Here is a 23,169-nt window from a genome sequence, read left to right as displayed (position 1 = left end):
AGAAAAGAGGTTATCGAGTGTTATAATCCTTGGTCGGGCTGAGTTGATTTACTGATGAGGGTCACGTCAGCTGCGCATCCGCTTCCACAACTGTGGCCGTGCTTTGTGGCGGTGGTGCTATTTCGCACTGAGCTACGTTCCAAGAACACATCACCCCTACTCTCCATCGTCCCATCCATGGATCCTCACGACAGGAGCTGTGAAAACTGGTATACAAGCATCCTTTTTGCCGACTGAGTTCTGTCATGCAAATCAGCCCCTACTGATGATGATATAACCGCAGACTCCCCTCACGGACTTGGGCTCTGGACCTTCGCAGGCCAGGGTCATGTTAAGCTGATTCACGAAACATATAGACGTGGTGGGTGGGTAAAAATCTTGACATTCAAATGGGTAATCGGAACCCTGAGACAGATTAAGAACTAACACCAAGAACTCCGTGGCCCCAGTGTGGTATCCAGCCATGCCGCTCATATTCTACAATCCGCCTCATGCCTCTCGTGACAGTCATCGATCATCACAACAGAATTACGCAGTAGCCTGTACCACCTTGAAACCCTCCCCGACCACCTTCGTGATCTCCTCGTTCTTGTGCTGAAGTTGACCAAGAGCAAACGCCACATCGTTCCACTGGCGCTCGGTATCACAACGTTGTAGACGTGCCGCCAACTTCTCAGCAAGTTGTCGAGCATGCTTGTCCTGTCGGATATGTGAGTTCGCATTTCTACACACAGACTGCCATGGAAGACTTACCTTCTCCACAAATCCAAGCAGGAATTTGATCACCCGCTTGAAGCTGTCCTCCTCAAGATTACCAGCAGACAGCAAGCTGAACATGTCGACGAAGTGGTTGTATACGGCATTGTCCTTGGTGCTAAGCTCGGTGAAGAACATGCGAGCCAAATCTGCAATGCGCTTGTCGCTGTCCTCGAGGCACTTGGCCATCTCACCCAGTTGACCCTTGACCTTGACCTGACCGGCCAAGATAAGGAATGTCAAGGTCATGAGACATGTGCGCTTGACAGACAAGTCGGGATCCGCCAGGCGGCGGTACAAGAAGTCCGTGTTCTCGTCGATGAGGTGGTTGAAGCAAACAGCCATATCACCCAATGCGATAACGACGTTGGAGCGAACGGTTGGGTCAGGTGAACGTTCCATGATGGTGATGAGTAGGGGCAAATGCTCCTCGCAGTACTCAGAACTCACACACATCAACTTGGCAAGAGCAAGCGTCGCGGCAGCCTGCAAGCCCTTGTCCTTGTAGATGTCGTTGCGTGAGCAGATCTCTGCGACCATGGGGCCAAAATTTGCCAGTAGAGACTGAGGGCCAAATAGCAGTTCCCGCTCCCGGATATGTGCCATGGCTTCAGTGAAGTCATCCTCCGTTGTGCCACCAATAAGGTCAAGCTCATCTCCGGCCTCCTCCGGAGGCGGTGCCGGAGTCTTGGACTTGCGACCCCTGGCTTTAGCCGCCGGCGCTTCTGGCGCTGCAGGCTCAGACGAGGCCATCTTTTCCTTCTCTTGCTTCCGACGCTTGAAGTCGAGTTCACACAGCTCGAGGTGCACGATCTGCTTAATAGCCACATGGCCTACTACGAAGAGTAGCTGCGATAACGCAATGGCATTCTTCTGCTTGGGTTCAACAGGCTGTTCTGGACTTGAGCGGTTGACAGTCTGGGTTGGTTCATTCAAAGCAACCGTGAACCCTTGAGCATCAGCCACCTCGGGTGAGACAGTCGGATCCAGATCACGGGATTCTGGCCTGGATGATGACCGCTGCTGTGCTGCGAAAACGGCCTTCGTCTTGCGCTTCACAATTTCTCCGCAGAGAACGTCAGGATGTTTTGCCAAAGCGTAGATGGCGTTGATAGCCTGCTCGGCCACACCGAACCACTCTTTACTGTCGCTGGGAACATCGGTAATCGCTGCCAACCTGGCCAAAACCGCGTGGTCGTTAGGCAGACGGTTGAACTTGACTGGCGAGTCCTTGGCTTGGCGACCCGTGGGGTTCAGTCTTCGCAGGGCAATCGAGGTAAATTTGGCCAGCTGAGGATCGCTACGTCCATGCGAACCCAGGCCAACTCGAAGCATAGTCTCCATCTCGCCGACGACGATCTCTGGGTTTGCGGTTGCAAGCATCCCCAGCACAATGATGGCGCCGCGACGTTGAGACCTGGAAATCTCCCTCTTGTGATACCCATAGACTTCCCAAAGCTTGGTGACGACGACATCCGAGATCATGCCACCCTTCATCATTGTGGCAAGGAGTTGCTCAAGACTCGTCAGCTCAGCAGGGGTAGTTCCTGATGTCAGACTGATCATGTTTCTCGCGACGTAGATAGCAGCATCGTTGGAGGTGAAGTGGTCAGGCGCCTCGAAGAAAAGCCTCTTGTAACAGTCAATGAGGTGGGACTGAACACCCTTGCCCTCGTCGCTGTTGCCCTTGGTCCAGATGAGACGTAGCATGCGACGGATGCCCACCATGTTGTCTTCTAGGTTGTAGGCATTGCCAATTTCTAGGTAGTCCATAGCCTCAATAACTTCCGACTTGTTCTTAGAGCCTAGAAGCTGGCATACGGTAGAAGTGGACTCCTGCAGCACGTCGATGAACTTGAGGGCGTCGGTGTAGTACCTCTTGGTCAGAGTCAGCTTCTCAATGGCTTCGGATGTGGCGGCGTCCTCCTGGGCCTTGCGAACGATGGCTTCCTTCTCCTCTTCGGTCAGGTCCTTGGGGTCCCTAGCCTTCTGGGGCGATTCGACCTGGGTGGGTTCGTCGACCAGATTCCCATTCACAGTGGTGTCCCCACCCAGACCGGGCTCGCCTGCCGGGGGCTGCAAAGCATCGAGTTCGGCGTCGACCTTATCAAGCCGGGCTTGCCAGTCCTTGCGGGCAAGTTGCGCTCCGTGCAAGACAGTGAAGGGATGCGTCTTGACCAGGGTGCTAAGCAGCTTGACGGCATTCCTCCTGACGTGGCTGCTCTTGTCTTGGAGACTGCGCGCCGCCAGCTCAGCGGCCTTTTGGCGCCGCTTGGGGAACTTCTGCTCCAGATCGCAGAGTTTTGTGTAGACTTGGATGGCCCTGCATCTGCAATACGGGTTGATATCCAAGAAACGCTCCTCGAGCACGTCAAAAAAGGCGTTCAACTGGGACTTGTGATTCTCGCTGCGCTCCTCCTGCGTGGAAAGATGGGCGATCATGTTGCCGCAGACTTCGATCAGCGAGCACCGAAGCGTATAAGACTAGGTGCGGTCAGTACGGAGCCCCGGAACGGACACGCCAGCCTGCTTACCTCGCTGTCCAGCTGCTTGGCAAGCATGGTCATCTGCTTGATGACCAGCCTAGGGGCGAGTTCTGAGAGCTTCACGATAAACGAGGACACCGACTTGGGGCCCCTGGTGTCGTTGGTGCTGAACTCCTTGTTGCTCAGTTCTCTTAAACTCTCGTCGGCAAGCTGGGGATAGTCATATTGTTCGGCCAGAATGTGCAGGAACTCGGCCATGGGCTCGGACAAGTGCTCGAAATACGTCAAGTTCTGAACAATAGAGATTTGTGCGGCTGCAGCGTGTCAGTCTCAGAAGTCCAAGCGGGTATAAGCCCGCATCAGGCTCACTCACCATATCCGTGTCCGTGGTGCTTGACGGCCATGCAAAGCACCTTGAAGGCATGCATCCGGATGGCCGTGTTCTTACACCGCTGCTCGCTCTCGAGTATCATATAGACAGGCCGGGTCAGGAGGCCGACGAAGGTGTCGCGCTCGCTCGTGGTCAGAAAGATCTTGCCCAACTTCAACTTCAGCACCTTAGTCATGACGTCGAGGGCTATCTGCAACTGCTGGGCGCTGTCCCAGCTCCCGTCCTTGTCCTTGCCGGCGGCGGCCTTGGACTTGGCGCCTTTCCCTCTCGCGCGGGCGGCCGGGGCGGATGACGACTTCTCGGCCGCCTTGATCTCGACGCAAGCGGTGGCCCACTGCAGCAGGTACCCGTAGACCTCGAGAAGCATCTTGTGGTGGGCGATGAGCTCCTGCTCGTCGGGGCTGTCTAGGTCGTGGTTGACGATGTCGGCCTCGGCGGCCAGGCCGCTCATGATCAGGTCGAAGATCTTGCTGAGGGCGTGTGTGGGCAGGACCTGGACGCATCTGGAGAGAGTGAAGAGCTCAGCAACAGGATCTTGTAAAGTTGAATGGCTGCGGCTGGGGCTGCAGCGACATGAGGGTGAAGAGGACGGGGAGGCGCAAGGGAAGGAGACTTGGTGGGACGGGGAGCGAGGAGGGGAGGCGGGGGCGCACTTTAAGAGAAACTGCAGCGAGTCAAAGTATGCGCTGCGTGTGATGAAGTCCGGGTTCTCGGCGACGGCGTCGACGATGGAGTTGAGGACGGGGTTGATGACGGCGTTGGTGAGGGCCTCGGGGTCGTTCTCGCAGTCGACCAGAGCGCTGTCGGCCTCGGGGGTGGCGACGCTGGCAGGATCGCTCATGTAGTGCTTGAGCGCATCGTTGATGTCGAAGTTGATGGTGTCCATGGTCGCGACGATGCGCCGGACGGGCGGGCGGGTGCCGGAGTGACGGGTTGGGTCTACCAATATACGGAGGTGTGCCTTCTGGGGAGACAGAAGAGGGGGGGATAATGCAAAGACAGACAGAAAAAAAAAAGTTTGCCGCTGTCGGTCGGCGTCGCTGTTGGTGGCGGTGTCGGTGTTGGTATGAGGGAGGGGCGGGTATCGCAAGTCGTCGATGCTGCCGATTCGGGTGGTGTTGATATTTAGCAGCCCTCTCGCCAAACAAACCCCAACCCTGGTCGTCGGCGGCGGCGGCGACGGCGGGCAGTTGGCAGGGGCTCCTCTAGCAACCGATTTGTTTTTGTTTAGTTTCCCGACGCGGTGTGGCCCCCCCCTGCACCCCCCTGCACCCCCTACGCCCTACAACCCCCCCGCCCCATCTTCCCTGTCGCTCCCCCGCCGGACGCCAAAAGTTTTAGCACTGGCCGGTGCCAAGCGCGTCAAGTCGCGGGACACTCGCAGAGCTCGCGGGCGCTGGGACTGGCGCTGGGACCCAACTGGCACTGGCACACACACTCTCGCTACACACCAAGTAAATCAACACTGACTGCCCAGCGGCCATTCCGTCGCCGACACGCCCCCCGGCTTCAATCCAATTCGTTGCTTGATGCTTCCCAATTGACCCTCTTCCAGCAATATCCCTGTCCGTCCTGGATTGCTCTTCCCTCGTTGTTGCCGCATGTGGTATTATTGCCCTGTTCTATACCACCTACTGCTACTACTCCTCCTCCAGCTCGGTGTGGTTCGGTCAGCAAGGGAGCACCAAGGTCAGGTCTGCGTGTCGCAAGCCACCAGCCCAATTCCCTCGACAAGTCGCAGCTGTGGGCAGGTAGACCTGAGGACGGCATACCAGCCAGAAGTCGACAGGCTGCTGCGAGACTCGGCTTTCAAAGACGCGTCGTGCCAGTCTCTCCCATCGCGCCCAAGTCGCCGGTGTCGCCCACCATGGCGTCCTTAAGCAGGCGGCGCGTTCCAAAGGAGCCTTTCCACATACACGAAGACACCCCCGAGGATGTCCTGACCGACAACGTCGAGTCGGAGGAAAGCCACACCCAGGGCCGAAACATTGAACTCGAGGAACCAGAGTCACTGGAGGGCGACGAAGACCAGGAAAACCACGAGGCCGAAGATGATGATGAGCCGGAAGAGGAGGAAGCACCCGACGACGAGTGCGACTCGGACTCTTCCGACGAAAACGAGCCCATTGATATGACGGTGCAGCACGATATGGAGAAGCTCAACGAGACGTTCGCCCAGTTCCGAGACAACTACCGTCTGATCAAGCGCATTGGCGAGGGTGAGCTGCCAGAGCCATCACCCACCCATCCCCCATCCCCTACTGACTTGCGCATGCAGGCACATTTTCCACCGTCTACAAGGCCGAGGACGTGCGGTACGAGCGCTTCAACAACAGCTGGGATCTCGACGCCAAAGATTCACAATGGACCCCGCCTCCATTGAAGCCCGTATCCCACTCACAGTCCAACTCGCGGTCGAACCCTCCCAGGCGGCAGAGGAAGTTCGTCGCCATCAAGAAGATATACGTGACCTCCTCGCCCTCGCGTATCCTCAACGAGCTCGAACTCCTCCACGACCTGAAAGACTCGCCCTCGGTCTGTCCTCTCATTACTGCCTTCCGCCAGTCCGACCAAGTACTGGCTATACTGCCGTATTTCCGCCACCAGGACTTCAGGAAATACTACCCCAACATGACGGTGCCCGATATCAAGATCTACTTCCGGTCGCTCTTCACGGCTCTGGCTGCCGTGCATGACAAGGGGATCCTCCATCGCGATATCAAACCCACAAACTTCCTCTACGACCCCGACAAGCAGCGCGGCGTCCTGGTCGACTTTGGTCTCGCTGAGAGGGAAGGCATCGACCATAAGCCCTGCCTCTGTCATCTCGACTCGGAAGCCCGGAAACAGCGGATAAGAGCGTCATACGCCGTCAACGCGTCAAACACGGGCCCCCAAGCCGGCTACCCAAAGAACGACACCCGGCCGTCAAGACGTGCCAACCGAGCGGGAACCCGTGGTTTCCGTGCTCCTGAAGTCCTGTTCAAGTGCACAGAACAAACCACCAAGATCGACATCTGGTCCGCCGGCGTCATCCTCCTCACCATTCTGTGTAAGCGCTTCCCCTTCTTCAACAGCGCCGACGACATCGAGGCCATGATCGAGATCGCTACCATCTTCGGGTCCAGGCGCATGCGCGCCGCCGGCCAGCTCCATGGCTGCGTATTCGAAACTAACATCCCCACTATCGGCGGCTCGGGCTTCTCCTTTGAGAAAATCATGCTCTGGAGCACGTGTCGAACCGATGGCGGCAACGAGAAGGCCAGGTTCCTGACCGATGAGGAGAAGGCAGCCGTAGAATTCTTGCAACGCTGTATGGAACTGGACCCCAGCCGGCGAATTAGTGCCGAGGAGGCCCTGAGACACGACTTCCTGAGGGTTGACGATGACGATGAAGCGGATGGTGGCGAAGAGGACGTCATGATGTTGTAGACTAATGGGTGCATCGACTGACGCATGAATGGAAAGAGTGGGAATGTACAAAGCGGCATCAAAATCGGTTGGTCCGTTGGTTCAATGGCGTTCAGGAAAGGAACCGGCGTACATAATTACCTGGCGTTGGCATGCTGTTCGGATAAAGAGGGTCCCCAAGCCCGCAGCATCTACCTCGACGGGCACATCAGAAAGTCCATGAGGGAAAACATATCGAATCTCCGAGATGTCCTTCTCGTCTTGGGTCTCATTAACTTGATCTTGATTGAACACGTGCCGTGCCATATTCTGTTCCTTAATCAAACTCCAACGGACTTGCTTGACTCCGCTCAGGGCAGACAGGGTATACTTCTCGATCAGCAGTAAGGCCCCTTTTGCCTAACAAAATCCCATGCACTCCGAAGACCAGCTAGCCCTTCAGGAAATCGCAACGCAGGACCGAAAACGAGGCGGTCAATGGCGCCGATACTTGCGCGTCCGCGTGGTCCTCCCATCCGTCTTCGGTGGGATGAGGCACGTATCCATGATCTCGGCCACCGTACAATGACCCGCGCCCTTCGACACGCACGCATCCAGGTCCAGCGTCCCGGCCCACGGCTCCCGCTGTAGCCGCGCCGCCACGCCCGTCTTAACCTCGGCGTACAGGGCCTGGACGTCTGCGTCGCCGGCCCAGGTGAAGCTTTCTGCGTGTCTGTGTTTGCCCGGTTCGGTAGTCAGTAGGCCTGCCAGTTCGTCTCCGAATCTGCTGCTGAGGGAGATATCATGTGCCAAGGGGCGGTATTCAAGATTCGTGAGGTGACGAAACAGGTAAAGGGACCGGCCATCACGGAGGAAAAGGAGACGGTCACCCACCTGTCAAATACGGCGCGCATCGCCTCGTCGATCGACGGCCGCCATTTCATGTAGTACGGCTCGCCCGTGCGCACGCTCTCCTGTTCGCTGCGTATTCTGTGCAACGGCGAATTTTATTGTCAGCTTCCCTCCTCTTCGAGGCAGTCCGAGATGCAGGAAAAGGAGGTCTCTGCCACCATATATAGTTCGATGAGATGAGTATGAAACCACACCAAGGCCACGCCCACGCCCAACTCTGGATCCTCCAAAGCAGGCAGATATTAGACAGGGGAGAACTCACGTCTTGGCCTCGAGCGTCCCGTACAGGTCTCGGTAGATTTTCTCCTGGCTGTCCTCGGGGAGGAGGTCGTACGCTGTGCCGGGCAAGATATCTTCGAGGAGACGCTGCGGATAGCGCATCCGAGTACGGACCGTATCTGCCATTTTAGCCCTGTATGCCCTTTTGAGCTGTTATGAATATAATTCGGAGTTTGGTTGTTCGGATTCTACTCTTGTCGTGCTGCTCGGTGGTATGAGGGATGCCAAAAACAGGAGGACACGGCGTTCCCCGGCTGGCCTGGCAGACAGATCCCCGTGGCAGCACAGGTGGTAACGATGGGTTACGAGCGGCAGGTTTGCCTAGGTGGGCAGTTACTGCCGGGCAACTGTCGTAGTTCACAAGAATCAGGGCTGGATTTTGGAAGTAGGATACCTACAATGCCAGGGGAGTGTCGTCGAGTGTCGGGGTCGGGTGCGTCTTGCCGGTGGGAATTTCTTTTGGAGTTTTAGGTTTCGCACAGCATGCTTCGCACTTGGCTTTCCGCTAGGCTGAAGTGTTAGAAGGCGCATTGCGTGCATTTTGTGACATTCTCGCGATAGAGTTTGGGACCAAGGAAGTCACATTTGTATAAGGTTGGCTGGCTGCCGTCCGTGTGTGCGCTTGCCTCGTGCCGTGAAAGCGGGTTTTGCGCTGGAAATCGTCTGCGTGTTGTGTATTTCATTGATTGGCGAAAGCGACAACCTTGATCCATGAACTAGGTGGAGTGAGTATTGAACTGCTTGAATACAGCAAAATGTGCTTTTCACCCTCTTTTACTGATTCTGGCACGGGTCCTTGCACACGTAGGAGATTTGAAGATGACCTTGTTCTTAGTATCAGCGAGTTCCCTAAAATCACCTATCGGCCATTTACAGGAACTAGACTCTGCGCATCTGTAGGAATCCTTCTTTTCAATCGCCACACCACCTCTCTGATCCGGCGGTATTCTCGGTGGCCTACGCAGTTCTGAGCTCTCTCCTTGTGTATCTCTTATTAGCTACCGATGATACTATGACGAATTTCCTTGAGTCTTCATCAACTTTGAGCGGGAGTGAAAGCACTGACATGGTCACGAAGCTACTTGAATGTTGACCTAAGTTGCCGGTTTATTCTATTAAGAAGCTTCTGCTCTCTGTCAGGTAACATTTCTAAGACCCAACGCGAGAATGCAACCTTCACCAGCCCAGCCATTGCTAGAAGATGCCCGGAGACGTTTCGGCCTAGATCGAGAATATGCTCTTTTGCTCAGTCCAGGTAGCAAGAATACCAAGCAATATTTCTCGTTGTTTATAACGACATCGCTGTGTAATCGACTAAGTGGGGCGCCAAGCGGCAACAGCCCATGGGTAGATGCTATTCTAATCTATATAATTTCTCATGCTTGCCGAGAACACTCGATTTCCTGTAATTGTAAATATGAGCTTGTGCGAAGCTGTAACTCGGCCGACCTTCTCAAGGGCCAAAAAATCCGTTCAGGGATCCATCACGAGAACTTGCTCAATCTTGGTGAACTATAACTTGGTTAGATTTAGCATGCCATTGTACCCAGTTGTCGGATCACTTATGGCAAGCTATCTGCTAATTAATGGCCCGGCTTGAGAAAGCTATGATCCATCGCCGCCAAGCGTAGAAGTTACATCGTAGAAGAAACGTAGTGCAATATAGGTGCCGTGCCAGTGTCCGGGTCTTGTAAGTAGCGCCTTGGATCAAAAATGCCCCATGGTCCCAGCTAAGCGGCAAAGACTCAAATATCTTCACCATCCATTATGAAGTATCCTCTCAATTATGTAGCAGACCCAAACACTGGTCACACGTCTCTTCCTCTGGGTACAGCGATTAAACTTGCCTAGATTGTCTTATCAGAGAAGAAGAAGAAAAAAGACCGACCGTTATTAGTCCTAGTGGTCAAATCACATTACACTTCTAATTAGTAAGCCAGGCAGGGTGCAAGATCAGGCGGAGTGATGGCGGCTGACTTTACACCTGATCAGCTACCTACATATCTAACTCAAGGAATACCTAGGAAGATTTACAACGTATATTGAGGTACAAGGAGTTCAAGAGCTATAAAAGGTTCGCGAAGTCAGTTTTGGAGGATGATCTCGCACGTATAGGCAATCAGAGACCCAGCTGAAGATCGTGCCTACAAAATCCAGTGGCATTAATAATTAGCATGGCGCCTGGCAGCTGTGTTTCGCCGTAGAAACACTCAGAACATAACAAAAAGATCAAAATGACTAGGCCAAATCTAAAGTGAAAGACAGAAGATTTTCTTAATCAAAGCGAATCGAAGCAACAGACAATGTAACCGACGATTGCATCACCGGAATCGGCTGACGGTGATGGTGTCACGAGATACTTCAGCATACGAAAGTATTCCTGGAAGCATCCGGTCCCCAGCCATCCTGCGCCTAGATAAATTTTGGCAGGTGAGCTCAGAAGCAGTTGGACAGCCTCTGGCTGAGTAAGAAGTTGCTTATTTTTCACGTCTTACGCCATCGTGCCAAGGCCACCCATTTTGCCCATAGCTTACGCTCGCTGACATATGCGCGACAGCTGATGTAGCCAGCCACGATCGCGTCTGTCTTACCTGGTTGCAACAATCGTGTGACCAATGGTTCACCGCAGCGTAGGACAGCCGCAGTCGTGGCAACAGGCAATGCCACGGATTGGTAGGATTCGTAGTGGCTTTAAGCTGACCTCAAACATCGGCGCCAAGCCTAGTGGGACCCCAAATCATGTTTGTCTAGATTGCCTATAAGGACGCGAGATGCCCTGTAATCTCAGCTCCTGAGTAACTCGACAATAAATCAAATTATTAGTAATCTAATCTAACTATGGGTTCTATCCAGCCAGCCGATTTCCAACGAGCCGCGGTAGCTCCTGTTGCTCCGAAGCGTATCGTCGTCTGTTGCGACGGCACTTGGCAGTCCTCGGTGACTGGACTTAAGAACATTCCATCCAATATTACAAGACTTGCTCGATCAATCTCACGCAGCGGTAAAGACGCGACCGGCCAAGTTTGGCAACAAATCGTGCACTATGATGCCGGTATTGGCACCGGCGAACTGACCAAGGAAGAGAAAGACCGCCAAGGAGGCTTCGGCATTGGCTTCATCCAGAACGTCATTGAGGCTTACAACTTCATCGTGCTCAACTACGCCCCTGGTGATCAGATTTTTTGCTTCGGGTTCTCCCGTGGGGCGTACACGGCACGAGCGGTTGCAGGCCTCGTCAATGATATTGGGGTCATCTCGCCGAGGGATATGCAAGACTTCCCAGACCTGTACGCACTATATCAAAAGAACGAGGACAGTCACGGATTCAGAAAATCCACCGTGTATCGTGAATGGGTGAATGGTGTTCTTGCACAGGACCAGCCGACAAATCCCAAGGAGTCACCACGATACCTCAAACCCCCACATAAATCGGCCCCCGAATCTTCAAGAGTCGTGCAAGTAGTTGGAGTTTTCGACACCGTCGGCAGTTTGGGAATTCCAGACTTATCATGGACTCAATACCACCTGAAATTCCTTGAGAAATGGCTAGACATTCCCAATGTTGGCTTCCATAACGTAGCTCTCAGTCCTTGTACGTTTCCTTGTTGAGAGTCTACTCTCATTTATCGCTAACCATTACCCTAGATGTCCGCCATGCATTTCATGCCTTGGCGCTCGACGAGCACAGGGGCCCATTCTCACCCACACTTTGGCATGTTCCAGAGCTTGCTTCTCCCAATCACAAGAAGACCCATGACGAGATTGAAGCAGAATGGGACCAAGTCCATGCGGACAAGAATGCCACGGCTACTGAACTATCTACAGCGTGGTCCGCTTTGATTGACTGCGAGATGTATGATGAGCTGAAGGGGACAGACTCTGAGTTGCTGCAGGTTTGGTTCCCAGGTGTTCACATCAATGTTGGCGGCGGTAGCGATGACATCTTGACTGAGATGAAAGGAGACTTTGAACGTAGGTTGCACTCCAATCTTCGTCTGCGAACTTCTACTGATGAGGTCAGAACTTGCTTTGATTACATTTGCCTGGATGTGTGAACAAGTTGCGCCATACCTTCAGCTTGACACAGATCTGGATACCCTCGCCAGAGGCGCTGTCGAAGATCGATATAGTCTTATGCGACCAGCATTAGATGCCATGGCCAAAGCTGACAAGGACGCACTCGGAAGTCCTCTGTCAAGCAAGGGTTTGGGGCTTCTGGAGAAGGCAGGTCTCAAGAAAGCACAGGTCAAGGGGATTTCCAAGGAGGTCATCAACGGTTGGGCTACCGGTCCAATAGTGGACAGTTACGCCGGGTTAATGGCGTTTGCCGGGTCGGTCCCCAGGACTCCCGGCCGCTACGCCGAAGACAAGTCCGGGAAAGTCAAGCTCGGGCAGACGAACGAGTACATCCATCCCAGTGTCGAGTATAGAAAAAGAAGCAGGACTGACTACAGGCCAAAGCCGCTCGAAGGATTCACTCGCTCCGCACGTCAGTCTGGTAGTAAGGGATATGATTGGACCAGCAGCACAGTCACGATCCCGGAATATGTCATCAAACCGGAACATCGGTTCACGCGCTACATTGTCGCGCAGGATACCTCGCGCACCGAAGGCACAGCCCATGATTTCATTGCCGAGATTGACAAGATTATTGGTTGAGAGACAGTACGATTTTCTTTTTCCCGTAGAATGTAATGAAAAAGAGATTGATCTCGTTATTGATGTGTCATCAGGTTCAGCTGCCCTGATGTATCTTCCAATGCTACCTCTAATGTGGTGAACGCACGATCACGTTTGTCAGTACAAATCTCATATGTTTTCTGGTACCTTGCCGGACACCCAATGGACATGCATGGGCATTCAGTGGTCCCTGCGTTGGCATGAATGTCCCTCCGGCTTGCACGGACTCTGCATACGAACCCATCTGCACCGGTACGGCCGATTTAAGGGATTAAACGGCAAGATGCAGGGATTGTAAAAAGCTACGCTTCAAATATTATAGATCTCATGTCCGCATAGTACCAACGCTCCCGTCTACGATGAAGGGACTGGATACTGAAATCGCTTGTAAGAGGTGGGATGTAAATAAGCTTTCAGATCTACACGTCTACACGATTTAGCCTGAAAACCAGGTTTCCCGGAAGCACACCCTTGCACGTTAATGTAAACTTGTTTCCGATAAAGGGAGAAATGCCGCAACTAAATGCACCCCGCGTCACGGGAAAATATTTCTTGGCATTTGATTTGCTATACAGTACGGAGGCAGAGGAAATTGGACTCCGTGATCACTATTAGGGATGCTAAGTTCCATAGAAGCTCGGTAATGAGGTCAGTCTGTGTGATCCACCCTATCAGATTTAACCGGACGAGTTCGTCTTTGGGCGCATACATAAGAGCCAGCGCCAAGCAGGCCAAGCAATCCGAATAGGAACTCCATGCAGCTTCTCATTGCGCCTTATTCCTGCTCCAATCCCAGTGCGGATCCACAGACGTAAATAACTCAGAATTATGGTTTCTCTCACCCACCTTGCGCTCGCCATCGCGGCATTTACCAGGGTCTTCGCCGCGCCGACCGCCGACCCCGAGGCTCCCGACTTCGTGATCGGGCCGGGGAACCTCGCGCGGCGCCAAGATTACAACCAGAACTACAAGACGGGCGGCAATGTCAACTTCTCCCCTACCAACAACGGATACTCCGTGAGTTTCTCCGGGGCCGGGGACTTTGTCGTGGGCAAGGGCTGGAAGACTGGGACCACCAGGTGAGTTAACACATAAACCTAACACTAACTTGCACGTAGACCAGCCGCTTATACCTGCTACTTTAGAAACGTCACTTTCGATGGTTCCACATCCCACTCAAGTGGTACGGTTCTCGTTTCCGTGTATGGATGGTCGCGAAACCCGCTGGTGGAGTACTACATCCAAGAGTACACATCGGACGGCAAGGGTTCGGCCCAGGGAACCAAGGTCGGAACGGTTGAGAGCGACGGCTCTGTGTACGACATCTGGAAGCACACGCAGGTCAACCAGCCGTCCATTGCCGGTACTACCACCTTCACCCAGTATATCTCGAACCGGCGCGATGCTAGGCCTGGCAGCGGCACGATCACTACCAAGAATCACTTCGATGCATGGGCTAAACTGGGTTTGAACTTGGGAACTATGGATTACCAGGTCCTTGCAACCGAGGGTTGGGGCAATGCAGGCGGAAACTCCAAGTACACCATCACCGGGTCCTAGAAGATCCGTGTGTGGCAGGAAAGGACTTATGATGACCGCTTTCTTAGAGGCAGCCACGAGTTATCTAAGTATCACCTACCTACTTCTGATGTTAGTGAGAACGTGACATTGTTCATTATTGTGGAGAAGAGCCATACGGAACGTAGTACCTCAGACAGCGTTACTAGCATAGAAGTTGTACAAAGATACTCCCGAGGCTGGCGCGTACTGGAAACATATTGCTCATTCTATCGACTACGTACGATCTCCTTAAGTTCCTTCACACTTCCTTCCATTCTGGGAGCATTTCCACTATCACCGCCATTCCGTCCCCATCTCCACTTTTGCTTGAGCTCTTCATCCAGAATGCCTTCGATAGAATCCAAAACCAAGTCGCCAATGATGGGCAAAAGCTTCCACGCATGAGCAGATCCGCCGGTTGCTACATGAAGCCCCTGGATTCTTGGGTGAGGACAGACGATAAAATCAGCCGTTGGTGTTTGGGCTAGCCTATAATGGCTTTAATAAGCATGAAAACGATGTATCAATCTCGTGAACTTACCAACATAGTTTCGTCCTATCAAACGGCCGACTTGCGAGTGTAGGGAAAAGTTCCTTCAAGTTATCCCTCAAGGCATCCTCGGCCTCTTGTGGAATCACATCGGTCGGATTCGTTATAGTGGTCCTGGGGTACGAGATAGTGATCATCTTGTTCGAATCCTCCGGATGAGGGACAGTGACCGTATTGCGGTAACCTGCTGACCTTCGAAGCATTTTAATTTCACCGTTGTGGGGTGGGAAGATGTTAAAACCAGTGGACAGATTGGTCGTGATAGACATGTTCTTCCATCGTCGCTCTTCTTCCGCTGTCACTTTTACCCAAGCTACCTCGATAGCTGAGGAGAACATCGAATCCTGAAGATCAAGCAGCCGAGCGGACCAGGCCCCTGCTGCGACGATGATCAGGTCTGCATTCAGCTTCTCGCCGTTGTCAAGGAGAACGCCTGATGCGACCCCGTCTCCATGCACAACACGGTCTACAGCTGAGCCGCAAACAAAAGTGATGCTTTTCTGATCCAAACAGCGCTTGTAATATATGTCGACACACTCACGTGCGTCAATGAAGGCATCTTCCAAGTTGCAATAGCCTTGAATCCAGTTTCGACTCCTGCCGAGCTCCTGCTCGGATACAAGCTTGGCGTCAGGACCGTGAAGCCGGGAGAACACTTCATTAGCTGAGTGCATTTCAACCAGTGAACTAGGATCCTGCGATTTTCTTGCGTTCTCCAGACCCTTGGCCCAGATGTCAAAGAATCGGCCTGGCTTGCCGTCACAAATGAACGACATACCCTGCTTGAAATAATGGCGGCTTAAATCAACATCGTCCTCGATCCTTCTCTGCGCCTCTGCAGCCAGTCGTGCATAGACAGAATCGGCATAATCGGCGCGGATGCATCTTGTCGTATCTACGCTTGTACCATCTTCAACTGGAGGCGTCAAGCGATCAATGATTGTGACCTTTGCAGAAGGCCAGCGGCGCGATATCGCGAGCGCAGTTGAAAGGCCAAAGATGCCGGCACCTATAATGATAACAGAGTCTGCAACAGCTACTGAAGACATTTTGCACAAGTGAGGATTACAACGTTCTTTTGAACTATCTCATAGCTTTGTACTATGGTATCATGTCGCATTCACGCCGATCAACCTACTGAGCGCCGTTCTTCGGTAGGTGCAAGTGGGAACTGTGGATAGGGGGCCACTATTCGGACCAGAAGCTGCGACGGTCCGGGTATGTGAGGGGCTACTTGGTGTGGCGGGCTGACTAGGCATTGGCCGGGCGTCGGAACGAGCCAGCTGAGTTAAGAGATAACGCACCTTGCTGCTCCGCGAGATTCTCCAACCAAGAACTCAATTGGATCCCGTAAAGTCCTTCGTGCCTACATTGGTAGATAGCTTCGGAAATTTTCGAACCGTTCTCTCATGTCAGCCATGACTATTCAGCCTGCCTCCAAAATATTTATCGTCGGCTCCGGTGTTTTCGGCATCTCAACCGCACTATGGCTTGCACGGAGCGGTTACAACGATGTCACTGTCGTCGATATGCAAGATACGAAAGGTTCCGGATATAACCCCGATGCCGGTATTGACTCCGCATCGGCTGACATCAACAAGATCATTCGATTTTCTTATGGTGAGGAAATCGAGTATCAGAGACTGGCGTTTGAAGCCGCAAAGATATGGGAGGAATGGAACATTGAGCTCCAAGAATCCAGAACGGAGGATCTGCCCGAGGTGCTGCGGACGGGTTCTAGAAAACTTTGGTGGAATTGCGGATACCTGAGGATGAGTGATGGCGCTGAATATGATGCATTTGAGCTCAAGACTTTGGAGAACATGAAGAAGGAGGGCATCAGGGAGAGTCAATTCATGGTTGACAATGAAATTGGTGAGTTCACTGTGCTCACGAAAGGCACGACTGTCGACTAAATGCAACTCTTCTAGACATCCAGCGAGCAGAGCAGTCTGGTTGGGGTCAGAAGCTTGACCCTTGCAATAGGAAGAGCAAGTTTGGCGTACACAAGGCGGTATTGGATTCCAGTGGCGGTTTTGTTGTCGCCTATAAAAGCTGCGCATGGGCGCAGCACCTCGCGACGAAAGCTGGCGTCAAGTTTCTACTCCACCCGTCCAAGGGCAAGGTTGTACACATTCAAGCAACAGAAGATGGAAAACCTGTTCTAGAGATGGCGGATGGCACCACTCACCACGGCGATTATGTCGTAGTCGCCGGCGGGGGTTGGACGCCAAGCCTCGTGCCCGAAGCAGACGGTCTCCTCGAAACAACGGCTGGCTCAGTCTCGTCTATCAGACTCCCAGATGACCGTCCTGATCTCTGGGAACGCTTCTCACCAGAGAAATTCCCCGTAGTCAGCTGGAATATGAAGACAAAGGGCATTTACGCATTCCCAATCACCGAGCAAGGCGTGTTGAAGATCGGATACCGCAAGACGAAGTCAGTAGGAACATCGGCCTCGCTAAAGATGCGTCTGCTAACATGACTAGATATACCAACTATCAAGACATTGATGGGCGGAGGATTTCGGTGCCCAAGACTGCCCATGTTACAGATGACAAGGAGGCAAATATTCCTCTAGAGGCATTGGAAGCAGCGAAAGGTAAGCAACGCTTCAGCGACCCGAGATTCAAGAAAGTACTGATACGGCATTCAGATATTATTTCCTCAAACATGCCAGAGTTGACTGAACTAGGAATCTCTTCGACGAAATTGTGCTGGTACACCGACAGCATCGACAACTCGTTTGTTGTCGATTTCGTCCCCGGAAAACCAAGAGTAGCTATCTGTTCTGGTGGTAGTGGACACGGATTTAAGTTTCTCCCCATTCTAGGAAGAGAAGTAGTCAAGATTCTCGAGGGAAATGGCAAGCAGACCGTATATGGCAGCATGTGGCAGTGGAGAGATAGCAACAATAAGATTAGAAATGGCTTAGAGGAAGGAGAACAAGGTCCTCGTGTCTTGGGAAAACAGCGAATGGCTAATGAGACAAACTGGTCATTCACCTAGGCACCGCAACTTGATTAAATCTCCTAACATGGAATAAAAATAGAGCGGCCGGGGCCTTCTGATCCCGCACAGCTCCTCAGAATATACACCAAGAATCTATATCAAACAGAAAGAACAGTTTACTTGTAGCTACAGTCATATGTGGCTGACACCTATAAGTTTCATTCATCAACATGGTCGACAGCATAGACTGGGTCGTTGGGCGGGTAACTGTGCACATTGTGCATGAGGTTAGCTTGCGCTATTGACAATTGGTGCACTCTCTATAATCAGAGCAATTTCTTTGAATGTCAACTCGGCGTCTGTCGTAAAATATTATTCCCTGGTCTAGTGTCAGGCTGGCACACGATTGTTTGTATAGATTGGGGTGTGACTTCTCCATTTCTAATAGATTGTCGTCGCATACTGCTGGTACATGTCTCCTGCACGTCCGCAACACCTGTTTCGTGTTTTACCGTAATAGAAAGGACCAATGGGACGGGAAACTGACAAACGAGAAGTAAATGCACGTTATGTTTTTACTCTTGGTTCCTACGAAAAACAAAACCGGCAATCCCGTTTTCGTAGTTTGCTTGTCTGCCAAAAGATAACTTCCCCCAGACGACATGTAGAGTGTCTACTATAGTGTGAAGGTAAGGAGTATACTCTTATGTCACAGGTACGCACAGATGTAAGCCCAAGCAACGATAGTCTGCCATGCGCGAAGGGCCCCTAATAAGGGGCCTGTAAATTGATCGATCTGATATGGGGAGCAGTTGCAAGGGTGGCAGGCTATACAATGCGCAATGCAAAGAGTTGACGCGGTTTTATGTACAGCCTGGTTATTTCTTGCCCTTCTTGGACGGCTTGCCAAGCGCAGCCTCACGCTTCTTGGCCTCCTTGGCCTCGATCTCTGCCTTCTTAGCAGCATTCTGTGCCTCTTGCTCTTCTCTCTCGGCCTGAAGATGAATTATTAGCATTGCGGCACAGGCGAAAGGGCCTAAAGTGACTCACCTGCTTCCGCGCGGCCTCGGCTTCTCTCTTTTCTCTGATGAGCCTCAGACGAGCCAGGTCGGCCTTGGCCTCGTCCGTCTTGCCAGCCTCGTGCAGCTTGCGGTATCTCTCCTTGGCCTGTTGCGCCTCCATGGACTCGCGCTCCTTCCTGCTCATCGGGGCGGTGGACAGCTTCTTAACGCTCTCGGTCACCTCCTCGACATCGCGCGTCGGGGGCTTGGTCTGGTTGCGGGCAGCCTTGGAGTGGTTGGGGTTGGCCGGCATGTCATCGTCGTCGCTCTCCTCCTCCTCGGAGTCGGAGGGCAGGTCGCCGACCTGGACGACCTTCTTCTTCTTGGCGATGGCAGCGGCCTTCTGGGCAGCCTTCTGCTTCTTGCGCTCTTCTCTGGTCAGCTCGGCCTGAGGCTTGGCGGGGCCGGCGGCGTCCGAGTCCTCGTCTGAGTCCTCCTCTTCCGAAGAGTCCTCGTCCGAATCGTCGTCGTCATCCTTGTTTGGAGCATCGGCGCTCCACATGCTGATCTCGTTGCCGTCGGCGTCGAGGGGTCGCAGGTCGCGAGAAAAGTGGTGGCCACCTATAGTAAGAGCACGAGATTTTAGAGAGAGCACGGCTGCGGCGCGGAAAGATCAAAGACCAACCTCCTCTCGTGAACTTCTTGAACTTGCCGCCTCGGCCACGCGAGTTACCGCCAGGTCCTCCAGGGGCCATGATTGCAAAGCTGGCGGGGTGGTCCTGCTGGCTATCAGAGGATGGAGGGGTTGTGCGCGCGCAGGGAATTGCGGGGTGACGTCGGTGGACAAGCAAACCGAACTTTTGCTGTGTGCAACTTGTCCGAGCGCGATGAGTATACGAGACGAGGCGAAGGCTCGAGCTTTTGTACCTGGCAATGCGAGCAAAAGGAGGTCAACGCAAATTGCCTTTTCGGAAGAAGCACACGACAGCTCGAGACGCGCAGATGAGGGAGTCAGACAGGAGACGAGGACAGAAACCCGACGTTGGGATTGGCGGGGTACGACGATGTGCTTGGGCTGCAATTGGTCGGTGGCCTGTCCCCTCCTGCTGTTTGGGTCCTGCTGCTATTTTGACCACCAAAAGATTGCCGGCTCCACGGGTTGCTGTCGCCCAAACAGAGCCTGGGAAATTGTCAGGCCTCCACCCCTCCCCCCCCCCCCCGAGTCGCCTACTATGCAGCCTAAGGCAGAGCAGAGGACGGAGGGCCCAGACCCACTGGAGGCTACCTAGGTACCCGCGTTATCGATAGCAGTGGACCTGGGCACTAAGAATGGGCAGGCGGAAAAAGGTTAGCCCCGTCCCTTGTCCCTCCGTCTGCCCATATCAACGCCGCAATTTTCGCAGAGCTTTGGACCTTTCCTCTCTTTCCTTCCTCAAACTGAAACAAATCCTTCATATTCACTCTGGCTTACGTCGCTTCAATGGCAGGTCTTGGAGGGGAAATTGGAGGAGAGAGGAAATGTCAAATCTTTTGATTTCGATCACTTACCCTCCGGTCTATCGCGGTTCGCTGCTGTTGGTCCCGGAGAAATTTTTCGATCGATACATCCCACACACCAAGCCGCCTTTGGAAGCTTGGTGAGGATGATGAACGCACCATCGCGTGCTTGTGACTCACCGATGACTGCAGACCCTGATATGTATCCGCTACCCGCATCATGGCAATGTCTGACCATGTCGTATTCCTGTTGACTCATCCGCGATTGTCCACTACATCCATGTACATGTGTATCCTGGCTGGCCAGGGGCGGTCACGGTACTTCTGCTTGCCTGCATAGGGTACATGACCTACATTCCCATCCAATAGTCACGTACGTCCAAGCGGCAGTACATCATCATCGTATTTGTGAACTCGCTGGTGCTGTCAATCTACCATCTACGACGGCTCGCTCATCCAGACCCAACCCACAACTACCTTAGGCACTGCGCAATCTGCCATCCTATGGGTTGCTGTGGGGGGAGTCCGTGGCAGTCAAACAGTCCCTGTGCGCCGACCTTCTTCGAATTGTTCTCCCATGCCTTGATCGACGACCAGAGCACGTCGGCGACGTTGGAGGTCCCGATGAACGACGGCCAGTCGTGACCGTTGGGGCTGTTGATGTCAAAGCAACAGGTCCCCGATGTTGCGAGGTTATGCCATCCGGCGTCCGAGAAACCCCCAACTTGCCACGACCCTGGGTAGCCTAGTAAATCGATCATCAGCTGCATGCAATCCTCCGCGTAGGGCGAATTCTTGTTGTCCGTGATGTCCTTCGGTTCTCTGCCGTCGCACGTGTCGTTGCCCAGTGCGTAGTAGTGGAATGTTGAATACCATGCTCGTTTACTGTGAGGGACGACAAGGTCTTGCGAGGCCCCAGTGCCCTCTGGCCTCCGGAAGGGCATCACACTGTCGCCCTCGCGCTTGGCCAGCTTAGGCGAAGAGCCAGAGTAGATCTGCCAGGTCACGCCAGCGCCGCCACATATCATATTCCCTTCAGTAGCCACTCGAACCCCCTCGTTCCCGTGAGATTCGGGGTCCCACTTGTAGTCCGCATGGGCTTTGATGGAGGCATAGATCTGATCGACGACATCATAAGACCCAATGTTCACCCTCGCCTTCGGATCGGGCCCGAACTGGAGCTTTATACCGAAGGTACATGAGCCAGAGGTGACCAGCTCGCCATACTTGGCGTCTGAGTAATCATACGTCTCCCAATAGCCGGGGTTCTTCAGGACATCTAACATGACGGCGAGACAGTCAGATGCGAGCGGTGCACTGTGACTCCCAAAGTCGAATGTCATGGTTGCCTCGGAACACTTGTTGGAGCCCTTCACCTCGTAATTGGCCATGTATCCCATGCGTTTCGCCAATGCACTGCTCGACCGGGAGGTTGGTCGAAAGGAGTTGTGATAGTATACCTGTATTGCGCTGCCATTGTGGTGCTCGACCTTGCGGTCTAATGTAGTTCCCTCGCTGTTGGTGTCAAGAGAATTTGCCCATGCCATGACAGCCAGCAGAAAGAGGGAGAGTATGTTGATCAACTCCATTTTGTTTCCAGTTGGTTTGCCGCTGGATCCTGAGAAGATGTGTTCAGTAGTAATCAAGTTAGAAGTGGTGCAATTGTTGGGCTTACCGTCCTGATACTGCTGGGAGGTACGGTGGACGTTAGTTCATTTAGGGGTGGTACGGAGAGTGCAAAAACAATATTACTGAGGTATATGTTCACTTCGCATGATACAGATCACTGTCACTCAGGGCTCGCTGAGTGAATTCTGCAGAGGTCATTCATGAAGCGTACTATTTCTCTCCAGGCCAGTCAACACCTAGCTATGGCCGGGCTTGCTTGAGCACTCAGTCAAAGGGAACATTGGCAAGCTCTGAGATCATCTAGGTCAGTTGCAAACTCAACATGGCCTCATTCAGCAACACTAGTAGACAAAATCATACCTTCCATATCACTGTCTAGACTCATGGTGTCGCTAGATCTACCGCCAATATCAATATGCACGCTCGAACCCCGAATTTGTAGTCAGCAGTTTATCCAGACTGGCTAATATCGAGCGGGTTTGCACACTTCCAGAACGGTTTCCTTCTGCTTTGGAGAAGTCTCTCTATAGGTTCGCATGCTAATCTGCGCATTTTCGCAATCCTTCCCACTGCTCCCGCTCCTTGAGTGGGCCCGACATTTGCGTTGGACTGCAATTTGTGATTGTCTCGTGAGCTTCACCGAGGGCTTCGCCGTGTAGTTCCGTTTCTTCTTTCTGGCATTTCTTCGTCTCCTCCACAGATTCAAAAAGGATTGCTGGAAAACAAGCCCCAGGACCGTGAGCGTTCACAACGTGCAGCAACGTTATAGATTCAGACTACAATATTGTGCCACTCTTCTTCATGGTGCATACCAATGCGGAAGACATATTGACTTGAAGAACCAGAGATGCAATGCTTTTCTCTTCCCATTATAAGATATGGGCATCGAAGCCAGAGTTCTGCTCGATAGCGGAGGCTGTAACTCGTATCCAAGAGGAAGGCACAAGCTTGTGGGGCAGCCAGGGGTCAACCTCTAAAAATGACAATGCGTCAAAAGTTCCTCATTACCAGAATTGGAAAGTTCCTTCTCAGCATTTAAATGGCCTTCGGGCGCAAGTCCCAACTGGGCCAAAGGCCTCGCCACAA

The 23,169-nt window shown here is 53.0% G+C and overlaps 9 protein-coding genes across 9 annotated transcripts; 4 read left to right on the top strand and 5 right to left on the bottom strand.

The window, feature by feature from the left end:
• Nucleotides 1–528: 528 nt before the first annotated feature.
• JN550_009516 (uncharacterized protein) lies at nucleotides 529–4,519 on the bottom strand (the record flags this gene model as incomplete). The annotated part of the gene is made up of 5 exons (XM_049321597.1): nucleotides 529–699; nucleotides 754–3,240; nucleotides 3,291–3,556; nucleotides 3,616–4,136; nucleotides 4,287–4,519. The coding sequence occupies 5 exons, from the start codon at nucleotides 4,517–4,519 to the stop codon at nucleotides 529–531; spliced, it is 3,678 nt and encodes a 1,225-aa protein (XP_049168463.1).
• Nucleotides 4,520–5,500: 981 nt separating this feature from the next.
• JN550_009515 (uncharacterized protein) lies at nucleotides 5,501–7,065 on the top strand (the record flags this gene model as incomplete). The annotated part of the gene is made up of 2 exons (XM_049321596.1): nucleotides 5,501–5,852; nucleotides 5,912–7,065. The coding sequence occupies 2 exons, from the start codon at nucleotides 5,501–5,503 to the stop codon at nucleotides 7,063–7,065; spliced, it is 1,506 nt and encodes a 501-aa protein (XP_049168462.1).
• A 453-nt stretch (nucleotides 7,066–7,518) lies between these two features.
• On the bottom strand, nucleotides 7,519–8,340 carry JN550_009514 (uncharacterized protein; the record flags this gene model as incomplete). The annotated part of the gene is made up of 3 exons (XM_049321595.1): nucleotides 7,519–7,810; nucleotides 7,918–8,013; nucleotides 8,198–8,340. The coding sequence occupies 3 exons, from the start codon at nucleotides 8,338–8,340 to the stop codon at nucleotides 7,519–7,521; spliced, it is 531 nt and encodes a 176-aa protein (XP_049168461.1).
• Nucleotides 8,341–11,052: 2,712 nt separating this feature from the next.
• JN550_009513 (uncharacterized protein) lies at nucleotides 11,053–12,873 on the top strand (the record flags this gene model as incomplete). Its single annotated transcript, XM_049321594.1, has 3 exons — nucleotides 11,053–11,806; nucleotides 11,860–12,186; nucleotides 12,236–12,873. The coding sequence occupies 3 exons, from the start codon at nucleotides 11,053–11,055 to the stop codon at nucleotides 12,871–12,873; spliced, it is 1,719 nt and encodes a 572-aa protein (XP_049168460.1).
• Nucleotides 12,874–13,722: 849 nt separating this feature from the next.
• JN550_009512 (uncharacterized protein) lies at nucleotides 13,723–14,454 on the top strand (the record flags this gene model as incomplete). Its single annotated transcript, XM_049321593.1, has 2 exons — nucleotides 13,723–13,973; nucleotides 14,040–14,454. 2 exons carry the CDS (start codon nucleotides 13,723–13,725, stop codon nucleotides 14,452–14,454), a joined length of 666 nt encoding a protein of 221 aa, XP_049168459.1.
• A 64-nt stretch (nucleotides 14,455–14,518) lies between these two features.
• Nucleotides 14,519–16,053, bottom strand: JN550_009511 (uncharacterized protein; the record flags this gene model as incomplete). The annotated part of the gene is made up of 4 exons (XM_049321592.1): nucleotides 14,519–14,533; nucleotides 14,697–14,943; nucleotides 14,996–15,476; nucleotides 15,546–16,053. 4 exons carry the CDS (start codon nucleotides 16,051–16,053, stop codon nucleotides 14,519–14,521), a joined length of 1,251 nt encoding a protein of 416 aa, XP_049168458.1.
• A 369-nt stretch (nucleotides 16,054–16,422) lies between these two features.
• Nucleotides 16,423–18,013, top strand: JN550_009510 (uncharacterized protein; the record flags this gene model as incomplete). Its single annotated transcript, XM_049321590.1, has 4 exons — nucleotides 16,423–16,879; nucleotides 16,936–17,443; nucleotides 17,494–17,606; nucleotides 17,661–18,013. 4 exons carry the CDS (start codon nucleotides 16,423–16,425, stop codon nucleotides 18,011–18,013), a joined length of 1,431 nt encoding a protein of 476 aa, XP_049168457.1.
• Nucleotides 18,014–18,834: 821 nt separating this feature from the next.
• On the bottom strand, nucleotides 18,835–19,712 carry JN550_009509 (uncharacterized protein; the record flags this gene model as incomplete). The annotated part of the gene is made up of 3 exons (XM_049321589.1): nucleotides 18,835–18,951; nucleotides 19,007–19,578; nucleotides 19,643–19,712. The coding sequence occupies 3 exons, from the start codon at nucleotides 19,710–19,712 to the stop codon at nucleotides 18,835–18,837; spliced, it is 759 nt and encodes a 252-aa protein (XP_049168456.1).
• Nucleotides 19,713–20,927: 1,215 nt separating this feature from the next.
• On the bottom strand, nucleotides 20,928–22,043 carry JN550_009508 (uncharacterized protein; the record flags this gene model as incomplete). The annotated part of the gene is made up of 1 exon (XM_049321588.1): nucleotides 20,928–22,043. The coding sequence occupies one exon, from the start codon at nucleotides 22,041–22,043 to the stop codon at nucleotides 20,928–20,930; it is 1,116 nt and encodes a 371-aa protein (XP_049168455.1).
• Between the last annotated feature and the right edge of the window lie 1,126 nt (nucleotides 22,044–23,169).

This window comes from Neoarthrinium moseri (assembly GCF_022829205.1).
Source record: "Neoarthrinium moseri strain CBS 164.80 chromosome Unknown scaffold44_Wmoseri_CBS_16480, whole genome shotgun sequence".
NCBI classification, from domain to species: Eukaryota; Fungi; Ascomycota; class Sordariomycetes; order Amphisphaeriales; family Apiosporaceae; genus Neoarthrinium; species Neoarthrinium moseri.
The sequence above is the reverse complement of the archived record's forward strand: the minus strand, read 5'-3'. Positions and strand labels throughout refer to the sequence as shown.